We start from the raw sequence: 17,468 nt of genomic DNA on the forward strand, positions 1-17,468 counted from the left end.
TAGGGTGTTTTCTCTTCCTCCCAGGCAGAACATTACAATCCACACTGACAGTCTCGCCCCAGCGGAGAAATTCACAGTGTACAACCCTGTTAATGTTAAAAAATGATGAGCATGCTCCTGACTTTACTCCTAAGTGTTGGAGACCTGTTCTTATTACCAGTACATGAAACTGGGGTCAGTTTTAAGTCATTATATTTGTTGTCTGTGCAAATCTGAAGCAGTCTGGGCTTGCCCAAGAAGCTCACCTTGAACAGAAGACTGGCCAAATTGAAGTCAGGTAAGGTTTCCAGTAGTTATGGGTTGATTTCCAGACCTGTTAATTTAGACATAAGATGCAGAGCCAAGTTATGCACTAAAGTAAGTAAAAACCTTAGTGCCACACACACAGATACTTTGTAATTAATGCTAAGTAACAGACTAATTAAACACAAGAATTTCACTCACCCACAGTCATACCACACAGCAGGCCATAATATTAGACATATAATTCCGCCACCAGCACAAACGCAACCAGAGATCCAGTTCAGCGACTCACAGGCAGAGGGCTCTGTGAGGGCACACCTGTCAATCAAAGCATAACTTGAAGCATTAGTAAAATCAAAACTGGTGATTTATAAAGAAATTCACCCCCTCTACTACTGTTATGAAAGTAGTCTTAGAGACTAAAACCATTATTTGTACCAGGCTGTGAGCATGTGTTTCTTCTCTTATGTTGAGCGTTTTAACATGCAGGTCTGTAGGCGTGAGCCACAAGTTGCCATTAAATGAACTGCAGGTTGCTGCCAGGTCACCACCTAAATCAGGTATTGGGCCATGCAGAGTGAAGGACTGTGAGTATGCAACTTATCCAGAAAGTGCATGAAAAGTGTCCACTTTGGGCCCTGTCTCTGCTTTTTATGCTGTTTTTTTTTTTTCACTCGAGTTCTTTGAATATTTGAACTTCAGTCATCTCCAAGACTGAACAAAAATAGCTCACAGCAAGGCTGCGCCACATATTTTTTGCTCCCTGCTGACAGTAAGCATGTTGACAATGGTCTGCAATGCTGTGTTGCTGGCTCTGTGTAGGACCAACACACAACGACGCCTGTCCCTTTATACGAACACTGTGGGTCTCAAACCTCTTTTGTTCCAGTGACACCAAAACCTATAGCCTAACCTTTCTTTACAGTACACATCACACTGCCAAAAGGCTGACTGGATTACTATTAGTGGTCTATTTACACAGGAGAGAAATTGTAATAAAGGAGCTGGTAACTCAGAGTCACAGTTCAAATTATTTTATATACTGCACGTTACACTATTCAACATTTCAGCCAATGATAACCAGTGTACTCCTAGTGCCGGTGCCAAGCCTGGATAAATGGAAAGGTCATCTGGTGTAAAACATGTGGCTCATCCAGAAGACTTACAGGGAGAAGGTGTGTTTGGAGGGAAGGCAGGACTGTGGCGGTGAGAGTAAGGACTTTTTTGAAGATGGAGCTGCCAGACAGGAGAAGAGGAAGCCCACAGAGAGCATTCATGGATGTAGCGAAGGAGGACATGCAGAGGTTTGGCGTGACAGAGAACGATGGTAGAGACAGGGAGATATAGAGGCAGATGGAAGCAGCCAAATGATTTCAGCCAATAACACATTTTGGATGTAAAATGTTTGCAAAATAACCACAGCTGTCAAATGCAAAATGTATTATTTTTAAACCTGAGATGTAGATGAAAAGAAAAAGCAGTAGAAAATGCAATGCTAAATAGTATCACACCTAGGAGCAGTACCGCTGCAAGATGTATCAGCAGTCATCAAATCTCTTTCTTGGCAGCACTGACTGATAAAGGCTGCTTCATTATGCAGTACCTCTCCAGAAGAGGCCTTTTAACTAGTCTGAAAAGCTCAACTTGTGTTTGAATTTGAATGAGGACCAAAAAGATGAGAATAAAAGGAGGCAAACTGAGGTTTCCATGTGTAAAATCTTTAATATGTGCACAGAACTGTTTGTTGGAGGGGGGTTGAGTGAAACACGAGCTGGGTGAGTGGTCCCTTCCCAACACCAATATGCACTGGAGAGGGCAACCTTTGACCCTTAACAGTGACAAGAGGCACCACTACATTTGCACAACATTTACACCAGAGAGACGCACCCCTCCCACCCCTCTCCCTCGATCAAAACCCAGTTAAATTTAAAGCCCAGAAGATCAGGAATAAAATGTTTAGAAGGGATTTTTCCACATTCATAAATCTGGTTTATCATTGAGCAAACCAATGGCAGGAAAAAAAAAAAAGACATTGTTTTTAAAAAGATCCAGGCTGACTATATCATTCTACCAGGTTGTGACTGGAATGTACAACAGGAGAAAAAAAAAAGTAAAAGCAGTGCATGAAACGGCACACAATCCATTTTTGGCAACACAAAAAAGAACAATGGAAATACTGATGCTACATACAGTTGTAGAATACAAATGTCACGTAAGAACCACAATTTGAAAAAAAAAAGAACCCAAACGAACAAATGAAAGAAAGTTAAGACTGTTCCTTCAACAAAAATGTCTTTGCTTCCGATGTTTACATGAGCCGCGAGAGTTCTTCCTTTTCTCGGTGTGTCGGGGCGAAACGTGAGACAGAAGGCTTGATGAGGAAAGATAAGAGTTCATCTTGGAATGTAGGCTTGGTCTCATCACAGGGACAACGCCAAGCTCGATGAAGCCGAATTGGGAGAATTTGGCCGTGGCTGACCCCGTCTGGTCGGTTCTCTCCTAAAACAACGAGTGGTCCTGGGAAGGGGCCGCGTCTTACATGGCGACCTTTGCAACTTGCTCTTCCAGTCTGGCGATCCGACGGTCTTGAAGAATGACACGGTCCCTGAGTGACTTGAACTCCCGGAGTACCTCTTCCAGCTTGTCTTCCATTTTCTGTTCAAAAAAAGAGTGCGAGTTAGCTCAATGAAGCTATTTTCACTCCTCATTTATCATTTAAAAGATTTAAAGAACCTTTGGTAAGCAGTGAATTTTTATTTCTTGAGTTCAGGCAATCAAGGCCCTGCAGCTGCTAACATTTTCCTTTGCTGTTACACTGAATTGTGACTCCAACACCCAAGTATGTGCTGATCCATAACTTTACTGAATTGTTCCAACCATAATAATTACTGGGAGCAAGGAGTTGAAAAGTCAGCTAAAAGCTTGTGCAACAGGGGGAACAGCAATGAGACAAAAGTTACATGATAGAGATTCAGCTTTTCGGCCCCAACACTCACTACTGAGGACTGTGGAGACGCGTGCTTCTGGACAGTCGAAATGTTTTCTGCTTTTGGGGCCGGCTTGCTCTCCAGGACATTCGTCTTGACCACTTTCAGGTCCCGGTTCTTTGTGGACACGTAGCCATCTTTCAGCGAGATAAGGATGGGCCCACCGTTCTTGCCCGCAAACCAGTCCTCTGCCTCCAGGGCGGGATCGGGGCCAGCTGTGTCTGGGTACAGGTCGTCCTGGAATAGATCCGACTGGGCAGATGCAGAGGATGCAGGGAAAAAAAACGATGAGGTGTAGATGGAAGTTAGAGGACCTGATCTTTAGAGCAGCAATGGAAGAACAGCGTGCTGATGAACTGCTATAAACTGACTGACCTTACGTGGGACCGTCATGATGATTGGTTCGCATTTTCTCTCATGTAATTTGTAAAACCTACAGAGACAAGAGATGTCAGAGTAGCAGAAATATCAAAGGTTTTCTGCTTCCAGCTTCTAAAGTGTGAATATTTTGTTACTTTACTGAGCACCTCTGGATTGTTGGGTTGCTGGTCAGATAAAACAACCCATTTAAATAATTTCAATTTATTTATTTATTGTTTATCTAAACACAAATTTGGCTGGTCTGGGTTTAGAGTAAAATTTCCATTAAGCTAAGAATAAAGTTACAGACTTAGGTGCTTGTTTTGTTGGCATAAATGATCCCCATTTGCATACATTTGCACATTTTTATGATACAGCACAGCTCGAGTGGTTTTCTGTGCATCAAAGTTTATGTGTGTGCAGATGCTTTCTACCGAATCCCCAGAAGCACTTATTACTGCAATACCTTGCAATTTCACATTTGTTGACATCCAGACCTCTTTTTGGCATGTACCCCATGCCCCTCTGGGGCTCCTTGGTGGAAAAGGTGTTGAGGTAGTGAACAAATGGTGCCTCATCAGTAATCTCAAAGTACCGAATGCTGCTGTCACCCTGAGGACACAGACACAGCTTAAAGTTAAGTTTCTGAAAAGGGTAATTAAACAGTATTTTTTTTAAATATAAGGTTCATTACCTTTCCACACAGGTAAACTATGTTGGTGTCAGGGTCATAGAAGGGCAGCAGGACTCCATTACTGGTGTCCATCTCTTGAACACAAATTGGTTCATCCATGTTATCCTGGAAACACAAAATTCCCCCTTTTAAGTGACGGCACAGTGTTGGAGAACCTTTAGCAGTATGATCAATGACCTGTGATTGAATCATTTTAAGTGAAGTCTCTGTGGCTTTGTTGAGACTTTGAATTTAACGCCCCCAGCTGGAGATGAGGTATTATCGCCTCGGTGTAAAGATAAATACTCCTCATGTCACAATCTGACAGAACAGGAGAAACTGACATTTTGACTTGTAATATTGGACAGAAAGCAATATTCTCGAACTCTAACATTACTTTAAAAGATAAAAATGTCATGTAGATAACAGTGTAATGTGATGTGTCACTGTGTTCAGCATTAAATGTGATTGACTTCAGCGACTTACAGTTTTCCACAGGGCTAGCTGGCGCTCGCTCATGCGGCTGAATCCAGTGGTGAAAATGTTTCCATCTGCTAAAAAGATCGCTCTCATAGGCCGAGCCCCCTCGTGAGCTTTGTCCTTCTCCTAAAAACAGAAACACACTCGTCAGACTTGGCAATCACGGCTTTAAGTGAGGCGCTACGACCCCCAAATCCCTCGGCGCTTTCACTTACCGCCACAATCTTTTTTTTACGAGGGTCGATGACGCGGACCTTCTTGTCCTTGCAGGCGGTGCAGAGCAGGCTGCCGTTGCGGCTCCAGCTGACACTAAAGATAACATCAGGGTGCATATCCTCCAGGTTTATCATGGCCTCTCCCGTGCCCACATTCCAGATGATGATCTGATTGTCGCACCCTAAAATGGACACGCACAGCGTGAGCGCAAACACCTCTTTGTCCGAGTTTATTTTCAGCACTTTACATCACACAAAGCAATGCGACAGATGGTATCAAGATAACTGGTCAGATCTGGAAGTTCAGCTGTGTGCAGAGGACGAGTTACCCGCACAGACAGCGTTATTGCGCTCGGAGGGAATGGGCTGATCCAAAGCTTCAGGTAAAGGTTACCTGCGCTAAGAAGAACGTTGCGAGCGGTGGGGTGCCAAGACACAATGCCAACCCTTTTAGAGTGTCCCTCTAACACAACCACAGGCTCTGAAAGGGGAGATTCCAGTCCATTCTCAGGTATCTGCCAGACCTATATTGGAGTTGGAGAAAATCTGCTTATCCCAATTACTTTTCACAGTTTCAATATTAACACCTAAGAAACGCAGAAAGCATTAATTTGCCTACACTGACAGGTCAAGTGTGATGTGGTATATTATTATAACACTCAATTCTCCAGATTTTCTCTTTTCTTTTATATAGTACATTATACACAAGACAAAAACTGTACTTAAAGTGCTGCTCTGTTAAATGCTAAAGCATAAACTCCAACAATCCAAGAAGAAAAATCAAATCTCACTTGACCCTAGAAGTTAATCATGTTCTTACCATGACTGTGCAGTCTTCTGAGCTGCTGGCAATGACAAGGTCATTATGAGGACACCACTCAATGTCCAACACTGGGCCCGTGTGACCACATACTGTCGGGTAGGACTTGTCTATACGGCCAGTCTACAAGACACAGCACAAGCTTATTATAAAGAGTTCAAAGAGCTGAGGCACAGCAGTTAAATCCAGCTAACTGAGAAGAGTTAAAACATATGAAAATGGTAAAAAGATAAGAGTTCATTTAACTACAGAAGTGATTCAGTCCTGTTGCATTTAGCATACAATTCTTTCGTAATCATAGCGGTACAATTCATCACATCTGTCTTAAATCTGATTAGGCACTTTTACTATGGATAAACTCGACTGAATTGTCTGAAGTCTGTTTAATGACATTTGTCCCTGTTAAACCAGCAAAAGCAGTGCATACCATTTCACAATATTTTCCAAAGGCTAAATTAATTTGTGGCTGTAACCCTGTGATGTGAAGGGGCTGAACTTTGATATTCAGCTGCAAAACAATTTGGTACAGACAGGAGATCATTTTGATGCTCTGCACTATTAAAATCAGATAACCAAGTATCATTTTCATATGCAGACACAAAAATTGTAAAACCCTTTTACAGTAGTTTACTTTTCTGTGATTTCTACTTGATTCTTTCAAAGTAAAAGCACTTCCTCCAGAGGTAGGACTTGAGCAGTGACTATAACCTAATCAACCAAGTGATCTAAAATAATGTCAGAACACCCGTCCTCTCTGTGAGGATGTGTTGAATGATGCAGCTGTAGCATGATGCAAACTGGATGCCTTTACTATCAGGCCAGCTAAAATATTGATTATCTATGGCTTTTACTACAGATATGATGCCTCAGGCTAACAGCAGCAGCACATTGAAGAGCAGGCCAGCATACTTCATTCACAGCATGATCTGAATGACATCGTGTGCTGTAACATCTCCTGTGCCTCTGGATAAACTTTATGCCCAGAGTGTCCAATTTTGGAACCTGGACCAGTTTTCCTAATTACTTTTTTTTTTTTTTTTTTTTTTTTTTTTTTACATTTTCTTACCTGATATTTAAAGCCACAAATTTTGCTTTAGATGTTAGGACCAAAAAAAAACTGTAACATTTGTAATATCATTATGAAACACCTTGATCACGTCATATCCATAAGAACTAAGGCTACAGCCCTGTTTTGACATGCACACAATGACAATGCTAACAAGCTAATGGAGTGTGTGTGTGTGATATTACAGGCTATCATCAAATTAGTTCAGTGTGTTGGTGTGCTTACATTTGCTAATTTGCACAAAAATCCAAAGTTGGTAACTGTTTTCCAGGTACACTCACTGGCCACTTTATTAGGTACACATATTCAACTGCTTGTTATCCCAAATATCTAATCAGTCAATCACATGGTAGCAACTCAAGGCTGTTAGAGGACCTGCTGAAGTTCAAACTGAGATTTAGGATTGGGGATGTAAGGTGATTAAAGTGACTTTGAGTGTGGCATGGTTGTTGGTGCCAGATGCGCTGGTCTGAGTATTTCAGAAACTGCTGATGTGCTGGAATTTTCCCACACAACCATCACTGGAGTTTACAAAGAATGGTCTGGAAAAAAAGTGAAAATATCCAATGCAACAACAGTAACTCCGATAACCACGTGTTTCAACGAAGGTATTTAGAAGAGTGTCTCTGAATGCACAACATGTCAAACTTTAAAATAGATGAGCTGCAGCAGCAGAAGACCACACCATGTATCACTCCTGTCAGCTAAAAACATGAAACAATTCACATTGGCTCACCAAAACTGGATGATTGGAAAAAATGTTGCGTGGTCTGATGAGTCATTCAGATGCAGATGGCAGGGTCAGAATTTGGTGTAAACAACATGAAAGGATGAATCCATCCTGTCTTGTATCAATGTTCAGGCTGCTGATGGTGTAATGATGTGGGGGGGACATTTTCTTGGCACACTTTGGGCCTCTTTGTACCAACTGAGCATTGTTTAAACACCAGAGCCTACCTGAGTATTGTTGCTGACCATGTCCAACCCTTTATAATCATAATCCATCTTCTGATGGCTGCTTCCAGCATGATAATGCACCATGCCACAGAGGTCAAATAATCTCAAACTGGCTTCCTGAACATGACAATGAGTTGACTTTACTCAAATGGCCTCCCCAGTCACCAGATCTCAATCCAGTAGAGCACCTTTGGGATGTGGTGGGATGAGAGACTCGCATCATGGATGTGCAGCTGACATATCTGCAGCAACTGTGTGATGCTTTCATGTCAGAATGGACCGAAATCTGAGAGCAATGTTTCCAGCACCTTGCTGAATCTTTGCCATGAAGAACTGAAGCAGCTCTGAAGGAAAAAGGGGCTTACTCTTACAGTTCAAACAATATTATTTTAAATACATTTAACATTTAGGCATCAAAGATCTTCTGCATCTCCTGTTTAAATCAAGGTATCTCACCTTTTGGAGAGGAAGTACAAGAAAGGCACCTCCCCCGCTGGCCTCTATGATGATGGCAACAAACTTGGGGTTGACGGCACAAAAGGAGCTGTCCCACGTGACCCTGGAGACGCGGATGTCATCGTAGCACTGGTCGTTCCTCACGGCCTGACCGAACACGTGCCGGAACTTGCTCTGTCGCACAACTCGCCGCATCATATCTGCAGAGAGAAATAAGAGCGCAGGAAGTGAGGGTTTTTGTGCATTTTGCATGACAATGTCCTAATCAAATCAACAACTTAATACACAAGTTAAAAGCAATGCCTAAAGTGGCCTCTTAGTCTGCAGAAATCTGACACTGAGCATCCCTCTGAAACACCTTGAGGTAACTTTGGTTTAGTGCCAGCACAGGATCTCATCTCACATTATGTTTATTAATTGTCCCGTGCATGTAGAGGAAACAAGTCAGCTCTACCTGCTGGCAAATGTTAGCGGTAAAACCATACAGAAGACACATCTTGCATGCCAGGTGTATGGCACGTATGGTATATTCGAAAGACATATTAAAAACACCCCATGGCAGTTCATTTGAAGTCCTAAACATGGATATATAAATATATTTTTGGGTCTATTGATTCAGATGCAGGAACGAAAGTTCAGACCCGTCATCACAGTTGTTATATTTTTAAACTGCTGCATCAGTTCCTGTGAGCGCACCACAGATGGCCTGTTGTTGCTCCAAGAATCTGGATATCATCTGAATTGTTGATCCACACTGGGGCTCTGTGAATCCTTAAGTATATTATTCCTGTTTCTTATTTAATTCAACCTCAAGTCAGTAATAACTGCAGGCATTTTATGAAGTTAACCCCGATTTGTCTTTTGCACAGTCTATTGTAATTTCCAAACTCTGTCTTCAGTACTTTTATGCCATTTTAGTGACATGCTTTGCTGTGTAATTATCTGGAAAATATCGTGTCTCAGGACAGTAATTAAGCTGCCAGTCTGCAGCGACATACTGAGCATTACACAAGCTGCAGGCTTATTATCCCCCCTCCTGATATCCACAGGTCTGTCATCACACCAAACCCACCTGCTTCTCCATGAAGAGCCACAGATTTTGAAAATGGAAAGCATGTGAATCATGCATTTTGGACTCAAACATGATTTTGAAACCATATTTTTGTATTTGCTTTAAGTTTGTTAAAAAAAACTGCTTTGCAAATGAGTTTTTTTCTAGAGTTTTACTGATTTTAAGGCAGACTGAGCTCTTACAGTCTCACCAATCTGAATGTGTCAAGATAAGACTGAAGCTGTAAAACCCATTTTACACCCACATAGAATAGATGTCTGATTATTCAGGCTGGTTAGACATCAGGACTGTGCGCATGTGTGCAGCTCAGGACTGACTCTCTTCTGTAGTTTTGCTGCGTCATGTATAATGTTGCTGCTCTTTTATTCATAAACATCTGTGTTACATTTTTTAGTTTCTTGCATAGTGTATAGACAAAGATCCCACCAGCCACAGTTTACACTGTCCAGATGGTCCAGTGTGAGTTTATGACAGCATCCTCTTTCCACAAGAACATGCTGTACAGGCTCAAAACGAACTCCCATCTGTAAATATTATCATCACCTTGGTCTGAGGTTTGTGGCAAACATTTTTAAGGTGAATTACTCTTCCTATAAAACCAACACTTGCTCTGGACATTCCCACAGCTGCAAACACTGACCACATTGCTGCATAACGCTTGAACAGTGAAGAGCCACTGTTTACAGGCCAGTGGTACAGCATGTTCCCTCAGTCAATATTACACCTCCATTCAACAGCAAGTCACCTTCCCTGCACATATTCGCCCGACGAGATGAGCGGGAGGGAATGGATTTGATATGAGCTGCTTCACAACCTCGCAGGACTTACTTGATGCTACTTATTAAAAATGGTGCTCTCTGCTCTCCATCACCCAACCCAACTCTCACACACAAACACACCACACACACACACACATCACTGAGCATCATGATGATGGCCTTGCAGTGCAATCAGTTTTTAGCCTTAACGCGGCAGGTACTGCGACCATTTCGAGAGGCCCGAGAGAGTCAGGAGGAGAATTTGGTGTGTGATCCTAATAAGATGCAGTCAGCAGCCCCGAAGGAGTCTGGCCTCCCAGGCTGCTGTATTTCACTGTCTGGGTAATTGTGACTAATGGGTGTGTGCGATGCTGCCACTATAAATCCAATTCAGCCTTAGTTTATAATAATACACCGACATAACGCATATATATATATATATATATATATATATATATATATATATATATATATATATATATATATATATATATATATATATATATATATAAAGGTTGAGTATTCATGCAGGTCGTATTCATTGGAGGCTGTGTGCTAACGTTAAACAAAGGTTGCTGGCTAACATTAGCCGATACAACCACAAAGCTCCGCATGTCCCCGCCGCCCCTCCTCCTTTTCATTAAAACAAATAGTAAAGAAAATCAAAATAAATATTAACACTCACCTGTGATTTTAAAAAGCCTCTTCATACATTTCAAACTTAAAACAGTTACCGCTATTTGAAAGCTTTACGCGCTTTTAGCAAAGTCGGCTACCATAACGTTAAAGAAGAAGGGGGGCTGGTGGTGGAGATGGGTGTTTTGGTCAGTGTAGGATTTTGGGCGCAGTCTCCAGATTTATCTTGGAAACACCAGAGCAAAGTTTATCATAAGCTTTAAACAAACACGGCGTGGCAGAGTGAATTGTAAAACGTGCGGACTCAGGTGATAGCTGTGGACCCTGTTCCGCCGCAGTGCCGGGGGAAGCTCGGCAGCTGTGCCGGTGGGCCGGGGCTGGGTCCCGACTCACCAGCGGCGGACACGCAAGCGTTTCACCGCCAGCGAGAAAGGATGCAACGGGCGGGGTGTGTTTTTCGTCAAACGGCACACACGCGGGGCTTGTGTGTGGTTCACTCAGCCTTACTGAGTACGAACCAGCGCTTCTCCGGCTCGTCAGCCAGCGTGTTTCGCATCCTAACTGCTAGCGGCTAACTGTTAGCTGCGGCGGAGTGCTGCCAGCTGACGCAAGTGCAGATATTTCCACCCAAGGTTTTTTTTTTTTTTTTGGTTGCTTCCATTCTCAAACCCATCCAGCGAGCTACATGGATGCTGCACAACAAACCACTGACAGATAACACGCAAAATGCACAATGCAAAGCCTCCCTTCAGTCTTTCTTACCTCCTAAATCTATGCAAGATTTTCGTATGCAAGGAGAGAGGGGGGGATAAATCAATCACAACACATGAATCTGGTAGTTTAGGCGCGCCCTTATCCTGCAGGACGTTGCTAGTATTCCTTGACTCCACCAAAAAAAGCAAAAAAAAAAAAAAAAAAAAAAAAAAAGTCCAGCCGCAATGCTCTTATTCCCCCCTCTTTACTGCAGATGGGCAGCTGGAGGCAGTTCTTTTTAATCTAGTGGTATTTCGGGATGTCAGACGGCAAATAGAGCATCTCCGGTCCACTCCTCACCTGCGGAAGACTAGTATTCGTCTATTCTCATCTCGTTATCAATTTCAATAGGATACGCTGACGACTGGCTACGGCACATGCGCAAACGAAAAGTCCAGTTTTTTGCTTCTCGAGGCTCTGAGAAATGGGGATGGGGTTTGCTGGAAAGCTGAGTGTCTTCACTACATCCTCGTGTTTTTGTTTTTGTTTTAGATTTTTTTTTTTTAAAGGTAATATTCTAAATCTATGAATTTAGTGTAAAAATGTGCATTTCATTACAAGGAGCATCTTTAGTATGAGGGTCCCTCCTCTCCCCCCTCTGTCCCATCACACCCACCCACCAGCCTGTCCGGTCCAAAACATAAAAAAGAGATCCCCAAGCACTCAGTCTAGTAAGGGGAATCAGCCATTAAACATTTTTTTTTTTTTTTTAGCATTATACAGTATTGTCATAGAACGCTTGAGTAGATGTTTGTGATAGAAACACTTTCCCTTATTGCTACTTGATGCCTAAAATAATAGGATCATTTATTTTTATGCAGTCTAGTAATTAAATGTCTGTTACAAATTAAAAATGAAAAGTTAGTTATTGACCTTTGGAATAGAAAAGAAAGTAGAACCCCTATTTTAGGCCTTTCATTACCATCATCATGTCTTCATAAAGGTCAACACTGACCGCTCATTAATCTCGAAGTATGACCGCCTCATGATGATGTATTTGCTTTTTCTTTTCCTACTTGTCTTCATAAGGACAAGGCGTTTGGAGCCTATCCCAGTATGCATCAACAGAAGGTGGGGAAAAACCATGGACAGCTTCCAAGAGTGCCACTGGGATTATAAGGTAGTCTATTATATTAATATTCACATTGACACCTCGGGGTGAATTAGAGTATCCGGTTCTTGACTACTGTTCATTACCTAAATATTGTTGTAGTCTTATGTGTTATTCAGCATGAGTAAACTGCTTTAAAAAAAAAGATTAAAAAAAAAATATATAGACAAAAGCAGGACATACCTGATCTGTTTGCCTACAGTTAATCGGGTTTGCTAACCATCATTATTAACACTGATTTAGAGCTGTTTTATTATCTATTTTAACTCATAAAAGATAAATCTACCTCCATTATGATCATCCGCTTACTGCTAACGCTGTCAACTGTTTAGTCCTGGTGATGAGGGGCAGTAGGTTTATCCAGTGCTTTCCCCCCCTAGCTGAGAGCAGTGAAAATGAATTAAAGCTATAACTTTAAGGTCAGCCTTAAAACAAAACAAAAAAACTGCTTAAAGAGGCTTAAAAAACAGTTTCAGAAGGTCACCATCAGTCTTAATCAGCCCATTATTATGTAGAGAACCACGACCTTAATTTGACCATAAAATTTTAAGTTGATCAAATTAAGTTTCTCAGTTTCGTAAAATAGTTACCATAAGGTAACTATTTTACCACAAGGTAACTATTTTAAGTAATTAAGTAATTAATTGCATAAATAGTTTAATAAATAGTTTGATAATTATATAAGAACTGACCTTTCTTTGGAGACTGTTGCACTTCTGCTGGTCTTTCTTTGGATTTCTTTGGGACATCAAAAGCGTTCTTCATTTGGGATACTTTGATACTTGGACTCTGTTCAGTCACACGAACCTGAGCTTTGGGCCCTTCAGGTTTGACCCAGGCCTGATGTCTCTGCATTTGGTTTGTTTCTCTGATAATTTTCGCCACAGGCTTGTAGGAACCAGTCTCACTGCCATTCCCTGCATCTCTCTCACTGCTGTGATCACTTACATATTTATGGTTAGCGTAGTTAACCTGGTTATTGTCGCTGACCTGTGTGTGGGTTCTTTCAAGTAGGACTGGGTCTATTTCTTTTCTCCCTAAAGAAGGAGGGTTTGGTCTTTTGATTTCATTCTCAGTTGTGACTTCATGTTTGTGAAGCATCTCAAATGGATTTGAGGGGTTTTTTGCGACAGGTGGAGGTGACCATTTACTTCTGGTCCATCTCTCTGGGACTACTCTTCTCTGCCACATGTCCAAGTTTTGTGTCTCTTCCTCTGGAGACAGATTTGCCATACGCACACAATAATCGAAGTCGATCATATCTCCATACCGGTCATCCATGTGCCTCTGCGAAACATGGTCCCAAGGGCTAAGGTCAGCTGAGAGCCTACGAATATTAGCTGGCACAGTGTAAGTGCCCCTTTCATCCCACAGTAAGCACATGTCCTGATTAGTTGGAGTGCTGCATGGAAGGTCTCTATTAAAATGAAAAGTGTGTCTCCTCTTGACCCGCTCCTCAGAACGCACATTTTCTTTGCCTCTTCTTTGCACATCTGTAGACATTAACTGTGCAGTTTTCAGCTTTATAAATGGGTTTTTAGGCTTTTTGGGAACCGGTGGCGGTGGACCTTTGACTTTGGGTTTTTCTTTTGTCACCGATTCATCTTTGTTGGATGTGGCGTCCATCGGTGAACTGACCGTATTTGTGTCAAGTTGTGCTGCCATTATTGTGTCTCTACTGGGCATCACATGAGTTAAAGGTGGAGGGGCGATGACAGCAGAGAAGCAAACAAGCTCACTCTCCTTCTTCAGGCTCGCGACCTGTATCTTTCCATCACAGCTTTCATTCTCTGGCAGAGGAGGATAAGAGATCGAATCACATTCTTCCACTGTAAATGAGGGATTGTCTTGCAGCAGTGGTGTTACAGAGTTGGCAGCTTTGTCGAATGCTTGGCTGTCATCCTTCTTGGTACATGCACAAGGACTGCCTGTGACCCCTGCTTTAGCCCTCTTATACACAGCCCCAGCAAACCTGTTCTGATGGGATTTGTTGTCCACTTGTTGTCTTTGCGCAAGAAATCCTGAACTATGGCTTTCCTTATCCTGATTTTTAGATGTCTTTAGTGTCGACGGGTTTTTCTGCTCGATGTGAGTAGAAACTTTCTCCTTGGTGTGGTCTCTCAAGTTTTGCTCCCCCTCTGCTATTCCTCTACCAGTTGTCTCACTCTGGGCTCCAGCTCCTTTTAGCTGACACCTGCTGCCTGTCACTTCAGCCAAACGTTGACCCATTTCCCTCTCAAAACAGGCTGTGGGTAAAGTCCTAGCATGTGTGTCATCTGTGACTAAAAGTGTGTCAGAGTTTCTTCTGCTTTTTTCATTATCCTTTTCCTGAGGGGTGTTCTTGAAAGGTTGTGCAAGGTTGTCGTCATTGCAGGTATCAGAAGTGTCTTCCTTATTTCCTCCTTTATTTGGTGATTCAGGCTTTTCTGTTTTCGTCCTGTGCCTCAAAACAATGTTGTTTTCCCCTTCTGGAGACATCCAAGTGTCATCCTTCTCCAGAACCACAAAGCCTTCCTCAGTAGTGGGATTGCATGAGGCTGTTACAGCCTTAGTTTGAATATCAGGATAGAAGTCGGCTTCTGATTTCTTCTGATTTCCCTGCTGCTCCATAGCTGTAGTCCTAGCACAGGCCACAGCCTTATCCTCAGAGCCTTGCTTTTTGCTGGACATTTGTCTTGTCTCTTTAGCTCTCAGGACAGTTTTTGACTTCTCTGTAGTTCCACTTACCCCACCCACCCACTCCGTCCTGGCGTTCAGAGGGTGCTCCTGCTTACCTAGAGGCCTGATTGGCTGCCAATGTTGGGGGTCTGTACATGCAGACGTGACTGTGTGCTTCCCTGTGTTCCCAGTGGCCAGGCTGCTGCCACTGATCCCACTAATCTCACCAATACGCTGCGGGGTCGCAAAACTGCCATCATCCTGATCTTTGCTCTCATCTTGTTCGGCTATCTCCGTCTGCTGCGTGTCTCCAGTTTGCTCTGAACAGTCAGAGTTATCAAGTGACTCTTCGTCTTTTTCTGACACCCTCTCCAGCTTCTGGCCCATGGCAGTTGATCTGTCTTAGCATTAGGAAAAGAACATTAGTGACACCTCAAGACACAGCAGTGAATTTATAATCATGGCATAATGATGTAACAAGGATGGCTTGGCTTTCCATCCCGGTGAAATGAAATCACACGTTACTATTGGTAACTATCTTGACTCTTTCTCTATTTTTGTATATTCTCCTACACTATTCACATCTGCCCTCCTAAGGCCTCGCTGTCTATCTCTTTCTATTCTGTCAGAAAGGAATGCTGTAGCAGCTATAATTAAAGTGGGCCTGGCTCCTGCCAATGAGTCAGGAGGCCAAAAAGGAAACAAGACAAGTTAGATAAGAGGTCAGCTGCCAGGTGCCAAGGTCAGACAAGGCAGCCTGAGCAAATCTAATATCATCTGACAAATACATAAACCATAAATTACTATCTATACACTGTTTTGTATAATTTGTGAGTGTAAGAACTCGTTTTGGTCAAACATACCTCTGTGAGGCATCATGCACTGTCAATTACAGCCTTTGAGAGAAGGCGTGCTTGTGCTGTACGTGCCTGCCTTCGGACTGTCTGTGAATGTTTGCGATTGTTTTGGTGACGGGGTTTATGGAAAGGTCAGCTGGAATTGTTTGTCCGGGGTTTGATGAGACCAGAGTTTAACCACAGACATGATGGATAGTGTAAGGCAGATTATTACAAAGGGGAAAACGGCTTAACGGGCTTCAGTGGCATGCGGAGCAGGTATTCTCAGCTTACAAGCAAACTAAGTGCAAAGGAAGCACAAAGTATTGTTGCATCAGGTAGTTTTGTGCACACGCAGACTCCATTTCAAAGGTGAAATGATGAGCTGCCACATGAGATATTTTCTCCCTTAGTAATCACCATAATAATAAGGAATTTGCTTGCTGAAATGTGAGTGAGAAAATTGACCAAACCTCTTCAGTATTTGGAATCAGTGCGCTTCTGCTTTAGCCATTTCAAGCCAAGTGTCTCATCATTTCTATCAAGCGTGTCTACATTCCAAATAAGACAAAATCAAAAATTTGTTCATACATTAATAAGTTTAAATAGTTATCTAATAAAAACAAGTGAATGAGCAGCTGGAATAAATGACACTCTCAATATTGAGATTATCTAATGGGAAGGTAGGATGTAATATGTTACGTCTCATTATTTCTGCAGCTCTGGTTTTCTGGTATGCAGCTAACAACAGTCCAACAACTTGACTTAGAGCTTTACTGTATCTAAAGTGTTATTTTGGGATGGTTGTGTTATAATGGCAGCAGGGGAAGGCATTTGTGACATTGGCTTTTGAAATACCCCTCCTTCATTTCCCATTCATGTGTCTGTCATGCTTTCAATAGTATGCGCACGCTTTATAAGAGCCTTGTGACTTAGAGTACCCAAACTATTAGCCCGGCCTCCGGATAGGCTTTGTTTTTCCAGTCAAAATACATTGCTATCCCTTTGGAGTGTTAACTCACAAAGTAACGAGCTCAAATTCAAATTCAGAAAGTCAGTACAACAGGGTGATATTCAGATGCATTATCTAGTTTGACAGTAAAATTTCCATAGCTTTCTGTGAGGCAGGTCATAAAAAGATAAATGTCCTTCAATTTCAAGGTGGAACAATGGATTTAAGTAAGCAACAATCTACTAATAAGGTACTTGAAAAATATATTTCATTAAACCTATATGACAGATGTGTAATTATGTCATTTTATATTGATATTAAATGTGCAATGATAGTAAGTGTTATTGCAGGAACGGTCCTTTTCACACCTTGAATGAAAATTCTTCTGTTGCTAAATGTTTGGAGACAGTTACATAAGTTTTTCTCCTGGCTTTC

The 17,468-nt window shown here is 42.1% G+C and overlaps 1 protein-coding gene across 2 annotated transcripts; it reads right to left on the bottom strand.

The window, feature by feature from the left end:
* Nucleotides 1-1,940: 1,940 nt before the first annotated feature.
* Nucleotides 1,941-11,617, bottom strand: LOC115789546 (coronin-1C-A-like). 2 transcript variants are annotated; one of them, XM_030743006.1, is made up of 11 exons: nt 11,486-11,617; nt 8,258-8,457; nt 5,779-5,901; nt 5,353-5,482; nt 4,959-5,140; nt 4,750-4,869; nt 4,285-4,389; nt 4,057-4,202; nt 3,606-3,663; nt 3,240-3,482; nt 1,941-2,898 (listed from the first exon to the last, which is right to left on the bottom strand). In XM_030743006.1, the coding sequence occupies exons 2-11, from the start codon at nt 8,453-8,455 to the stop codon at nt 2,779-2,781; spliced, it is 1,425 nt and encodes a 474-aa protein (XP_030598866.1). In that variant the 5' UTR covers nt 8,456-8,457; nt 11,486-11,617; the 3' UTR covers nt 1,941-2,778. The 2 variants fall into 2 exon arrangements, with proteins under 2 accessions (XP_030598866.1, XP_030598865.1); XM_030743005.1 differs by lacking the exon at nt 11,486-11,617 and adding an exon at nt 10,773-11,269.
* Between the last annotated feature and the right edge of the window lie 5,851 nt (nt 11,618-17,468).

The sequence above is a fragment of the Archocentrus centrarchus genome, chromosome 12, assembly GCF_007364275.1.
Source record: "Archocentrus centrarchus isolate MPI-CPG fArcCen1 chromosome 12, fArcCen1, whole genome shotgun sequence".
NCBI lineage: Eukaryota > Metazoa > Chordata > Actinopteri > Cichliformes > Cichlidae > Archocentrus > Archocentrus centrarchus.